Here is a 12,941-nt window from a genome sequence, read left to right as displayed (position 1 = left end):
TTTTTTCGACTAAAAATATTTTCAAAGACTCTTTTATTATAATCCCTTAACTTAGTAACACAAGAGGATATAAGAGAAGACGTGGACCCACTTGGAATCCATTTTTGCTTCACAAACTCATGAAACTTTGGGTAGGTCAACCCACAAGCCTAAACACGAAAAGCCCTTCTTGAAGTATCTACAAGAGAAATGGGCCTGGGGATCAACAGAATGGGCCTATAGTTAAAGCCCATGAGGATGAGATGCTCAACAAGTCCATTTTGAAATTTTAGTTGCCAATAACTAATATATGATTCAGTCTTTCCATCAATGTGCCTCATTGCCAAGTGAGTGGAAATCCACTAAAACTCACGTCAATCAAACTCGTTATTTGTATGGATTGCCAAAATTCTTTGGAGCCAGTGTTATTCCTTCTGGTGAAAGCACTTGTTCTTTCATGCTCTTTGAGAATGGTGTTAAAATCCCCAAGAGTAAACCACAAACCCTAAACTTGTTGTTGAGAAATGGCTATAAATTCACTCCACAACTATTTCCTCTCTTTAGGTCTAGGACTCTCATAAAGTTATGAACCAAGGCTCTTCATTTCTAAACCTGACTCTCACATGCATTGTCTAAAACATTTTAAAGAGGACCTCCACCTTTCAAACACTAGAATTGTATAAACACCAAATGTCTCAAAATTGACCTTTGGCATCCACTATCTCGCATTGGCCAAAGCCCACTTTACGAATGAATGACTTTTTGAGTTTTGCTTCCTACTTCATGGGTCTCCATAAAAAATATAAGTGAGCACTCAGACTCACTACATAATTATTTTATGGCTGGGGTGAAGCACCTTATTAACTGGTTGACAAGTGTACCAATTTTATCACAAGTAATAAAGATTAAAACGAAAGACCGAGTGTCAAGTCCACAGAGACTTTGTTTACCCAATTTGTAAGCAAAAGATAAGAAGAAAGAAAGAAATTTAATTTAAAAGGCAATAGTAATAAAAACAAATAAGATAAGTGCAAAAGATGACTTCAGAATGCAATTATGTTGGGGCCTAACATGCCTAACTACCCTTGATGCGATATCAATGTTTTTCCCTATTAACTGTTTCCAATTTCCACCCACATCTACTAAGACACTCAACCTTGATCTCTCATGATGAAGAGTCTAATTTATTTATTTATTTTTTCCCAAATCCATCGCAAAGATTTAATAATAAATTGTATTAAGCACGAAGATATATGCAAAGGTACAATAAGTCACTCTATCCCTAGTAATGAATGGTTGAGATACCTTTTCCCAGTTCTTTAGACATTACCATTTCCTAATGTATAACTCCTAAAAACAAATGCATGGATGACCAAACCACACAATAAAGATGAAGAGTAGAAAAGAGACAATAGAAATTGAAATTGCATTTAATAATTAAGAAAAACAGTAATAGAAGGGGTTTAACCTATCATAGTTACGAGAGACTTTACACTTCAGAGACTATTAGAAAAAGGGGTTGGATGAATAATAGCAAGAAAATGGGGAATGACTAAGAAGGAGGGTTTCCCCCAAGGGAGAGGATCAAACTTCATATTTTTTCACTTGAGAGCTCTAAGATTCCGTGTGTCTTTCCCTTCTGCTTCCTCCTCCTTATATAGGCTTCCGGTAGCTTAATTTTCACGCTGATTTCGCGGTTAGCGCGAGCTTTCGTGCTAAGCATGTCTTTGGGCTTCATTGTGGGATTTTCCATGCGCTAAGCCTGAGTTGCGCGCCTAGCGTGAGCACGCGCTAAGCGAACTATCCAATTCTTCTAATTTTCTTCAGGATTTTTTCTTTCATTTTTTGCATCAATTTTCCTCTAAAACACTTAAAATATTCTACTTTTAACTTCTGCTAATAAAAAATGGCAAAGATATTAATTTTTTTATTATTTCATTAAAAACAACAATAAAGTAAAGAAATTGCAATAATTCTTAACCAAAATTGACTATCAAATTAACTCAAATTTCGCATTTATAACACCTCTTCCCAGTTCCCTTATTATTCTAGCTTAAAATATTCATAAAAACAAAAAAAAAAAAATATAAGTAGCCTTATAGGCTCGAGCCTCACCGAAGTGATGACACCCATAAGAACAAAAAAGGTCCACTTAACCCTCCCTTAAATGAGAGTCATCAACTTGTCCCTCCATATCCTCAAAAGATTCACCTTTTGATCCACTCGACTGTCCCTCTAGGATCTAACAATGCTTGGCATCAACGTACCTTCCACCACCGCATATGGGTAGTAAACCCTTGTACAAACAGAATTTAGCATCTGATTAACCCTATTTGTCTCCATATACTTCATCTGATGCAAAAAGTTGTTGTCCAGCTCCTTTTTTCTGAATGTTTCTGCAAAGTGTCAAGCTTATTTGGCACCTTAACCATTATGGGTATATCTCAATGAAGTTTGGATATAAGGTGAAGATGGAATGTATGGACAATAGTTACTCTTCTTCCAACAATGTTCCGAGAAATATATGGAAACAAATTTGGAAGGTCAACACTTTACCTAAATGCAATCATCTTGCATGGAGAGCCAACAACAATGCCCTTCTGGTGAAGAAACACTTGTTCATTAAAGGGGTTAGGGTGGACTCCATGTGTCTGAGATGTGGGAATTATTCAAAAATAGTTACACATGTGTTGTTCTTGTATTAGTAGGTTAGAAGAATTTGGTTTGCCTTGCCTCTATCCACTAGAATTGAGGTGGAGGAGGAGTCCTAATTTGTTTCTTGGCTTAATAACTTCATGCAGTTCTCTGATGGTAATAATTATGCCACTTTGTTTGAGATCCTCTATAACACTTGGAGTAGTAGGAACATGTAGATCTTCCAAGACAAACAAACAACAATGCCACAACTTCTTGCCAGAGCTCTCTTAATGCATTCCACTTGTCACATCCAACCAACAATATCTTAGTCCAGTGTGGAACCTTGGAAGTTGCCACTAGAAAGCACTTACAAAGAAAAATTTGACATCTTAGTTCAAGCTGGAAAGGGCACAGGGATGCAAGCCATCTTTTGAGACTGTCATGGAAATGTACTAACAATAGCTACTTTTGTGAATCACCAATGTTTTGCTTCAAAAATTGCATAAGTGATGGCTTTCAGATGGACTATTCATCTAGCTCAACAACTCTTTCTCCTAAACCTCATTTTTGATGCTATTCTTCAAGATTGTAAGCATCCCTTGGGATATAGAAACAATTCAAGCCTTGTTCATACTAGAAGGACGAGAAACATTGTTGTGGACTCCCTAGCTAGCATTGCATTTTCTTATACGAATTTAGTCTCGATTAAGGTTTTTCCCTCATAGATTCTCTCTTCTGTAACCTGTCTACAGATGACTGTTACAACTTTTAGTTCCATATCTTAATTTATCAAAGTCTTAACTTAAAAAAAAAAATCTTGATGTTAGCATTCTTTATCCAACTTCTTTGTAATGTAGCCTCCAGGAGTCAAAAGCTTACCCTTTTCCCCAACACCTTGACTACCAAATTGTTTGTCCAAGGTGCAGACCACTTAGCCAATTCTTTGTCAGAGATGACAACCTCTATTCCTGGGGTGAGATTTTTACTTGATTCTGGAACATCAAGAACTTTGAAACCGCCAACTTCTATGTATTTGTATGACACCAATCATAGTAGAGACACCTCCCCTTCAATTTCATTCAGAGAGTTAACAGGTTAATTATAATTTTTTTTTTACCAAAGTTAATAGTTTTTTAATAATATAAATATATAATTGATAATTAATTGATTAAAATTTCACGTTAATGTAAATTTCAGTTATTACGTGAAATCAAATTTTGAATCAATAATTAATCATATTTTTTGAATCAATAATTAATCATATTTTTTGAATCAATAATAAACATGATTAAGGTGCAGGCTAATTCTATAGACTCGAACCCAACCCAAGTAGGGCAATAACATAAGGAAAAGGAAAATAACAGGAAGACAGATAAAGAGTGGCTTAGTCCAAAACCTCACACGACTCCCTTTGTTGCGTTGTGTTTCCTTTCGCCGAAACCCTCGCTCGCAACTTCTACAGAATCCCTTTCACCATGGGTAAGTCCTCTTCATCTCACCCCCAGTTCCAATTCCTCAATCGTTGTTTCCCTCTAGATCTGCATGTTCCCACTTTTCGATAGATCTATGCCGCTTTATAGTTTACGGTTAACCCTACCGATCGGCGCGATTTTCTTTTACTTTTCTTTCTGCTCAACTTCAATTCATTGAGCTCGGCCTTGCCATGTAGTATTTGTTATTGCGTGTTACAGTACTTTGTTTGTATTTCAATCTTATCAACTTCTCTTGGTTGTAAGTGATTTTTTTTGTGGCAGTAAGCTGAGTTGCATGTTACTATGGGCCAGTGGCTTGATTTATAATTGTTTTCAATTTCATTCATACCGAAGAAAAAGAATAATTTAAAGAAACAAATGAATTATTGCTTTTCCTGACTCAAACAAAAGCGCTCTACTTTGGGGGAGTTTGATATTTACGTCTGTTTTGTTTGAAATGGTAGATATTGAGGAGGACATCCGTTCTTTACAGCTCGATTCAGCAGGTAATCCATAGGCCTATTATTTTTTCCTATTTATTCTTTTTACTATGTATCTATGATTTTGTGCCATTTTATTTTAATCTTCTGTATCCAATATTGGCTTGGAATTTGTGGTATAGCAGAAGACAATAATGGGGTGGTAAATGCAGAGGATGGAAGGCCAGAAGAAGTTGAGAAATCTGATAAGATGGATGAAGGTTGGTTGTAAGGAAGTGGTTGATTTTGTGTTTATGTTTCTGGGAAAATAAATCTCATCAATGTTAAAACTGTTACATAATTATACTTCAAGATTTTTTTCTTGTTTTTCTGTTGCCTTTCTTTTTATTCTTTTGGCTCTCATGCAAAATTCATTCTAAACTAAAGTATTATTCTTCTTCTTTCTTTTGAGATCAACCTGTTTTTACTTCTTATGTGAGTAAATGTTCTGCACAACAGCACCTTCTATCCCCTCTTGGTACAATCATTTATGAACTCTCACTTGTTTGGAAAGATTGTTTTGATGTCAAAAGTTATTCATAAATTCATAATGAGACTCTTAAAAAATATTGTAGAAGTCAGAAAATGAGTTTGTGTTCCTCTTTTCCTCCCTTTTCTTCAGGCCCCTTCTTATACTCCCGTACTTATGTTGAATATTTGTATTTTGGTTATATAACTTAGTTGTTTTGAATGAATGATGGATGATTAGTAGCGGTAATACACATAATCTCACAACATAGTTTCATATCCCATGAGCTGTATTTTGCCCTTGCCTATGATTGATATTGTTGTGAAGTATATGCATATAACTACTTGTTTGGAACTATGGAGCTCAGTTGTCACCCAATGCAACCCCCATCCCCCAATTTTGTCATCTGCTTGTATTCCCTTTTATTTTTATCTGCAAATGTTAATTTGTTAGTTTTTATTAATGGGGGAATTTGAACCCACAACCTCTCATCCCTTTACCACTAAGCTTACCTTATAACCACTATCTGCTTGTATTCCTATCAGTCATTGTTGAAAAATGATGATTGAGTAATTTCATATCTTCTACCAATCAAGAATTGCTCACTTCCTTGAACATTCATAAGTGTATCATGCATTAGGTCTGTGTTTTTGTTGATTGATTTATTGGTTGTTTCACTTGCTTGTTGCCTACATTAGTATGTTATTGCTTAACTTCTGTAACAGTATAAATTAATGATGGAGGTTGGAGGGCATCATATAATGAATTTCACCTTGGTGATTTCAGATCCAAAGCAGGATGTTGAGGCTGAGCCAAAGGCTGTTGAGGCTGAGCCAAAAGGTATTGGAAAATTATTTAGTTTTCAAGTATCTGATTATATACATATTTTGCATTTGATTTCTTTTTTGGAATTAGACAGCTCATTGTAGATTAAGATACAAACATTCATTTTCATGTGCTCATTCCTTGACTTTGATCTGCAGTGAAGGATAAGGAGGTTCCTTCTGTTACAGATGAAGAAGATGAACCAGAGATGACAAAAAGACACTTGAATGTTGTGTTTATTGGTCATGTTGGTAAGTTGATGAATTTGTCTCTGATCATCAGTATGTGTTATCAGGGTTTCTTTTTGTGTTTTGTTCAGCTTTGAGCCTTTGACAACCATGGGTATTGTGCTTCATGTGTACTTTGTGCACTATAGAATTAATTGGCCATTGGTTTGACTTCCTATCGTATGAACGGGAGTGATATTCAGTCAGAGATGACCATTCTGTATATAATCTTGTTCTACTAGTAATTTATTATTGTATTTTTTGTTCTAGATGCTGGTAAGTCTACAACTGGAGGCCAGATACTTTTCCTTAGTGGTCAAGTTGATGAGCGGACTATCCAAAAATACGAGAAAGAGGCTAAGGACAAAAGTCGAGAAAGCTGGTTAGCTAATTTACTTTTGTTTTTTGATTGAAAGTGTTACATGTGTTCTTATGCTGCTTTGCTGCCTCATCATCTGTTTACTGCCACTTAGGTCTTAGGGTCCTAACGTATTGTTTTCAAGCTAAAATCTAAATCACTAACACATGGTTTAAGTTGGCTCACCTTCTTTCTATATTGTGAGTTATTAAGTTGGCTCGTCTTCTTTCTATAGTAAATGAGATAAGTATCTGTTGTAAGCATTCAGCATGCCCAATAATTTTCAGCTATTTGGTACTTGGTTGTTGTGAAATGACAGGATAGTAACATACAACTCTGGACAGTAGCATAATGTAGGATGTTCTATATTGCCTAGGTAGCTTATTTGACTCAATTTGGATGAAATTTCTTGGTGCTGGATATTGTAATGCACTCATGTTGCTCAAGGAATTCTGTTGATATGAACAAGCTACTTTATCAAGTAATCAAGTAATTATTCCAATGGTGAATGGACTGGACTATCACATGCTGCAATTAGATTAAATCAGATATAAGAGAGGGAAATAATAAGCATTACATAGTAATGCAAAAAGATAGTCTGTCTTGCAGTTTGCGTTGCTTAGAACAAGACTTGTGATGGGTAAAGTAATCCAAACAGAACATTCAATTAGGACTTGTGTGTGGATTTTTAAATGTAAGTTTTTTTTTTTTGTATTTGACTTTTCTGATTATGTTATGAGACATTATCATATGGTTGTCTCACACTGTTGCATCTATCTGTTGGTTTACAATGTTGATTGTGTCTTACCTTCTGGATATTTTATTTCCTTGCAACTACATAACTACAAATATTCATGTGAAATCTCTCTCTTGCTCTCTCTCTGTATCCTGATGAAAGTTGTGGCAGGCTAATTTATCTATCTTCTAGAGCCAGTTGTTTGCTTTTACACTTAGTATTTGTCCATTACTCTATATATTCTCATGTTTCTCAAATTTAGTAGGTGGATCTTTTCCGTTATTTATTTTGCATGTTCTCCCACTAGTTCATAACTGTAGACCAGCGGTACTAGAAATTCAAGTTTGATGTTATTGTGTGTTTTTAGCTGTTGGTATCTTAATTGAAGCATGGTGCTTTCTTATCTTCTATCTTTTATTGTGTATTTTGTATATTTCACTTTGATTGTGTAGGGTTGAGATGTTCAAACTATAAAATGAGGGATGTGGTCAATTGGGTCTTCGAGTTTTTATATTCTTTGTCATGACTTAAGAGGAATTTTTTTTTTTTGGGGGGGGGGGGGATTTTTTAGCTTTTAGTGAATATACCTGATACTAATCTATTAGAAATTAATGATTTTAAATCGATGTGCTAGGTATATGGCTTATATAATGGACACGAATGAGGAGGAGAGGGTAAAGGTATGGATAATTTTGCTGATAAAATTAAACTGGTTTTTCCCAATTGATGGAGGTTTTGCTTTTTAATTGTATGGATTTGAGTAGAATTCATAATTAGGATAAGTTGTGATAATTGCAGGGAAAGACAGTTGAAGTTGGAAGAGCACATTTTGAGACTGAAACAACAAGGTTTACTATTTTGGATGCACCTGTGAGTATCTGCATTGCATGATTCTCCTCAGATCAGTTTTCTGTATTGTGGACATGCACATTCTCTATAGTAGTCTTCTGTTTTGAACTACTTAGAGGACTGTCAGACTCCTCCCTCATCTCAATTGTTTTCTTCTCCTATATTTTATAACAATTCAACAATATTATGCCTACTTTGAGCAAAACAATTAATATTGAATTACAATGCTTACGCAGGGTCACAAAAGCTATGTTCCTAACATGATTAGTGGTGCATCTCAAGCTGATATTGGAGTGTTGGTTAGTTGATCTATGGTGTTACTTTGTTTATTGAACATATATATGTGCTTCTTCACAAGCATTTGATGATATACCTACCTTTGTCTGTGTTTTATGCCCCATCAACCAGGTTATTTCTGCTCGGAAGGGAGAGTTTGAAACTGGATACGAGAGAGGTGGACAAACTCGTGAACATGTCCAGCTTGCAAAAACGCTGGGTGTGTCTAAGCTTCTTGTTGTCGTCAATAAAATGGATGAGCCTACAGTGCAATGGTCGAAAGAAAGGTTCTCTGACTTTCTCACTACACACAAACATTTCCTTTCTGTGCTTATATTTTAATTAGATTCCTGCTGCTGGTGTACCACTAGGTATGATGAAATTGAGTCGAAGATGGTTCCATTTTTAAAGCAATCTGGATACAACGTAAAAAAAGGTATCTGCCTTTTATTTGTTTGAGAAAATGTTGGAATTCATGTTTCCTGTCTTTTTAATTCATCTGTTTTTTATTGTGGGATGGTGGTGTGAATGTGATAGAAACTGGATCAGAATTGTGAATGTAAGTATGAATCTTTATTGATAAAGCCTAGTTCCCAAATCTGCCCCAATGTGGGTACAGTACCAAGAACTGAAACTATACAAAGAACAGTAAATTCCCTGGATATTCGAGAGATCCAGAACTCTCCCTAGCCACAGTACCAACTGATCAACTCCCTTTCTTCTCAACTCCTTCTTAGTTTATGCTATTGGGCTGCTAACATAAACCCACCCTTAATGTGCCTAATGAGTAGCAGGCCCATTAACATAACCCCCTGTATTTCTTAGATTAACTAATTACTAACATAACTAACTACTAATGGGGGTTATCTAACAAATTGTATGATTTATAATGGGTGGTCTAGAGTGGGAAATGTTATGTCTTGCTGAAAGCTTGGGATGAGTTGAAGATGACTGGTAGTTTCTTTGCGCAAATGCTGAGCAGGTTTGAGATCCTCGGTATTAAGTTCTAAAAGGATGGGAGGATGATGTTGAACCTAGTATATGGAATGAACAACTTTTTTTGATTTAAGGAAGAACTGAGATTCAAGGGTTTTTTAAGGTTGTGCGAAGTTTATTCTTTTCCCGTTCTGCAAGTTATCTGCATTGTGTAGAATTTGAAAAGCATACAAAAATGGACATGCAAAGCCCTGTTTCTGGAAATCATTTCGTAGCAACAATTTCATGTTTTATGCATTGATCTCCACCAGTTTAATGGATTGTGGAAATGAAGTTATTTTACTATTTATTTATTTGACAGATGTCTTGTTTTTACCAATATCTGGTCTAATGGGTGCAAACATGAAAACAAGAGTGGATAAAAGCGTTTGTCCATGGTGGAATGGACCTTGCTTATTTGAGGCACTTGACGCTATTGAAGTTCCACTGCGAGATCCCAACGGTCCTTTCAGGTATTGCATTTCTGACCATCTTGGCCCCCTCTTGAGGTCCTTTATAATTTGTTTATTATGTTTGAAGTTCAACTTTTTTGCTAAGATTGAGGGTTCTGACTTGTGCAGGATGCCTATTATTGACAAATTCAAAGACATGGGAACTGTTGTTATGGGCAAAGTTGAATCTGGCAGTGTTCGTGAGGGAGATTCCTTGTTGGTCATGCCAAATAAGGTTGATTATTTATTTATTTTTTGGGTTGTTGTGAACTGTCTTTATTTCACCATTCTTATTTGTTGAACATGAACTGAAATGGGTGTCAAATGCACATGAACCTGCAGGATCCAGTGAAAGTTGTTGCCATATTTATTGATGAAGATCGTGTTAAACGTGCTGGACCTGGTGAAAATTTACGGATTAGATTATCTGGTGTTGAAGAAGAAGACATATTGTCTGGGTTTGTTCTATCTAGTGTTGGTAAGGTTTTTTGTTGCCTCCATTTATTTAAAATTTTGCCGGACATAAAGATGTATATGGTAGTACATTTTGGAAGATATTTTTTAATTATTTATTTTTATAGAGAAATTTTAGTAAAGATTGAGAGAAAGTTACCAAAACAATTTCAGTGTAATGTGTAAAAACTTGTTTTTGTCTCATGTTTCATTTCTTATTTGATTCTGATATGAAAAGTTTAGCCATATAATATGCTATGAGATGTTGCCATTCTAATTTACTATTTGTTGCAGCTTTAATTTCCATGGAAAGTAAGCTAACTATTGTTTTTAGTTGGATCTGAACTATGAACGAATTATGGAAAGTATTTAAAATTTGGTTTAGTCATAATTAATTGTATTGATTCAAGAATGGTGTTAAAAAGGACCTTGTCCCAGTGCAAATGTGCTTTTTCTAGTAAATTAAATTTAGATCATTTAATCTACATTGTTGCATTGTTTTCTTGTGGTTACACATTTGCTGGTTGGTGTTTTTAATTGGTCTGCGGTTTTTCCCTTTTGCAGCTAATCCAATACCAGCAGTTACCGAGTTTGTTGCTCAGTTGGTGATCCTTGAATTGCTAGACAATGTATGCATCTTTTTCCCCCCTATACTCAGCATTTGGATGTTAGCTTCAGTTTCTATATTAATGAAGGACATTAACATCTTTATATATAATCTGTAGGCTATTTTTACTGCTGGGTACAAGGCTGTTCTGCACATCCACTCTGTGGTTGAGGAATGCGAGATTGTTGAACTCTTGCAGCAAATCGATACAAAGACAAAGAAGCCTATGAAAAAGAAAGTTTTGTTTGTGAAGAATGGAGCTGTTGTAGTGTGCCGTGTTCAGGTGCATTATTTTGCTTTGTGAATCTAGAAGCTAATTTTTTGTTCCTTTTTATCTTCACTATTGTATTGCTGTACTTTATTAAAAAAATGTTTGGAGTTGTCATCATGTGACCAGAGGTCATAGGTTTGAGTTGTGGAATCAGCCTCTTACAAGGTGAGGCTGCATTCTAATGACCTACATGTTGGTTGACCCTGTCCTGCACATGGCTGGAGCTTTATGGTGCTGGACTGCCCATATTGTGTTGCTGTATATGGTTTCCTAGGTCTATGAAATGTTTTTTAACTGATTCACAAAGTCTCAAATAGAGAGGATCAGTTTATTATTGATGGTAGTTTGCTTCCCCCCCATATATTCCAGTGTATTTCATTTTGTATTGGAAATGTACTTACAGGTTAATAACTCTATTTGCATCGAGAAGTTCTCTGATTTTCCCCAGCTTGGGAGGTTCACTCTTCGCACTGAAGGTAAGACTTGGGAAATCTGTCTTGTGAGTATGTTTCTGATATTAATATATGTTTAAAGTTTAAACTGTATGATTTACTCTATCTTACAGGAAAAACTGTTGCTGTGGGAAAAGTCACTGGTCTGTGAATTTGTAACAATTTTGACTTGAGGTAAAGAGTAAATCATATGCATTGTTGCTTTTTGTTGCCTCTCTAGCATATGACTTGATTATCCTGATATTTCTGTTTATTTTTTTTTTGAACTTGGCAGTTATCTGGAGGACCTTTCTAGTCTTTTTCTTGTCTAAATAAAATTAAAGCGGAATTTTATTTGGAAACTGACCTGCAAAGGGCTGAGCTGAAAATTTCAGATATTTTGCATTATGTTTCAAACATTATGTCTATAGATTTTCTGGTGTTCTGTATTTATTGAAAAATCAAATGATTGTAAGATAATATAACAAATCAATTTGGTACTGGCCACTGGATCACTTGGGTGCTAACAGTCAGTTTTCATTTTTGTTTCTTGCCTTTGTTTTTAAAGTTAACAGTGATATCTAGATTGTAACGGTTGTTTTTGTGGACAGGACGGGAATTCCTGCACAAATATAGTGGAGTGGCAGCTGAGGCATAATTGACAGCATCAAGTTTACCATATATTCATTTCGGTATTTATTTTGCTTTTACTTGGGGTAGTATTCAGTGAAGAGTTATTTGTTGCCGCTGGTGCCCATGATGTACTTGTATACGGCCTTACAAGGCCTGGCTGCTTCAGTATTTTGCGGTTGGCTGCTTCCAACCGTGCTACTCGTGAGATATAATTTGAAAATGGATGGTTTTAAATCAATCTGCCTTATTAGCTGTGGAATCTGATGACTATTTTAGCCCAACAGCGGTTAAACAAATTTCCTAGTTGTAGTTGACTAGCATATTTAATTCTGATAGTGATATTGTTTTAATGAATCATGTTGCTTAGTAAACGTGATGGAATTTTGCTGAACTGGAAATTTGAAAGTTGGGTTCACCGGCCTGTTTATGATTTGATAATAAATTTATTTGTCAAGAGAGAACTTATGCTCTGTGGTTCAGGATGTACATGTGCCTATGTTCTAAATCGACCCTTGTTGGACGAGTTACTTCACCTGAAATACATAGGTTGTCGGACCTTTATAAATTGACATTGAAACTTGCTATGGTAGACGCCACTAACTTAAATTTGGAGACGTTTCATTTTAAAAAAGCTAGAAAATAGAGTGGACTGTTAGGGAATGTTTGGTTTGAAGAGTTAATTTTTACGGTCTATCTTTAAATCATAACTTTGTTTATTCCGTCTTTAAAGATTTCTACAAGGAGCATGGATTTCTCTAAAAAAAGGAGCACGAATAGATATTTACAATGCGTAATGGGATAACTATATATTT

At 35.4% G+C, this 12,941-nt stretch overlaps 1 protein-coding gene across 3 annotated transcripts; it reads left to right on the top strand.

The window, feature by feature from the left end:
* The first annotated feature begins 3,943 nt into the window (after positions 1 to 3,943).
* LOC114413707 (eukaryotic peptide chain release factor GTP-binding subunit ERF3A-like) lies at positions 3,944 to 12,590 on the top strand. 3 transcript variants are annotated; one of them, XM_028378233.1, is made up of 19 exons: positions 3,944 to 4,095; positions 4,553 to 4,594; positions 4,714 to 4,788; positions 5,823 to 5,876; positions 6,020 to 6,112; positions 6,359 to 6,470; positions 7,817 to 7,862; positions 7,981 to 8,052; positions 8,268 to 8,330; positions 8,440 to 8,594; positions 8,679 to 8,743; positions 9,605 to 9,755; positions 9,864 to 9,969; positions 10,077 to 10,212; positions 10,752 to 10,816; positions 10,913 to 11,077; positions 11,469 to 11,541; positions 11,631 to 11,691; positions 12,108 to 12,590. In XM_028378233.1, exons 1-18 carry the CDS (start codon positions 4,092 to 4,094, stop codon positions 11,666 to 11,668), a joined length of 1,515 nt encoding a protein of 504 aa, XP_028234034.1. In that variant the 5' UTR covers positions 3,944 to 4,091; the 3' UTR covers positions 11,669 to 11,691; positions 12,108 to 12,590. The 3 variants fall into 3 exon arrangements, with proteins under 3 accessions (XP_028234034.1, XP_028234032.1, XP_028234033.1); XM_028378231.1 differs by having other exon boundaries at positions 4,711 to 4,788; XM_028378232.1 differs by having other exon boundaries at positions 4,711 to 4,788; positions 11,792 to 12,590.
* The last annotated feature ends 351 nt before the right edge of the window (positions 12,591 to 12,941 follow it).

This window comes from Glycine soja, chromosome 5 (assembly GCF_004193775.1).
Source record: "Glycine soja cultivar W05 chromosome 5, ASM419377v2, whole genome shotgun sequence".
NCBI lineage: Eukaryota > Viridiplantae > Streptophyta > Magnoliopsida > Fabales > Fabaceae > Glycine > Glycine soja.
The sequence above is the reverse complement of the archived record's forward strand: the minus strand, read 5'-3'. Positions and strand labels throughout refer to the sequence as shown.

Bases quoted from the DNA above. Each gene is read 5' to 3' on its own strand.
- LOC114413707 (XM_028378231.1), top strand. The intron at 8,595-8,678 runs GTTCTCTGACTT...GTGTACCACTAG, and splicing joins GTGCAATGGTCGAAAGAAAG to GTATGATGAAATTGAGTCGA. The intron at 11,078-11,468 runs GTGCATTATTTT...ATGTACTTACAG, and splicing joins TTGTAGTGTGCCGTGTTCAG to GTTAATAACTCTATTTGCAT.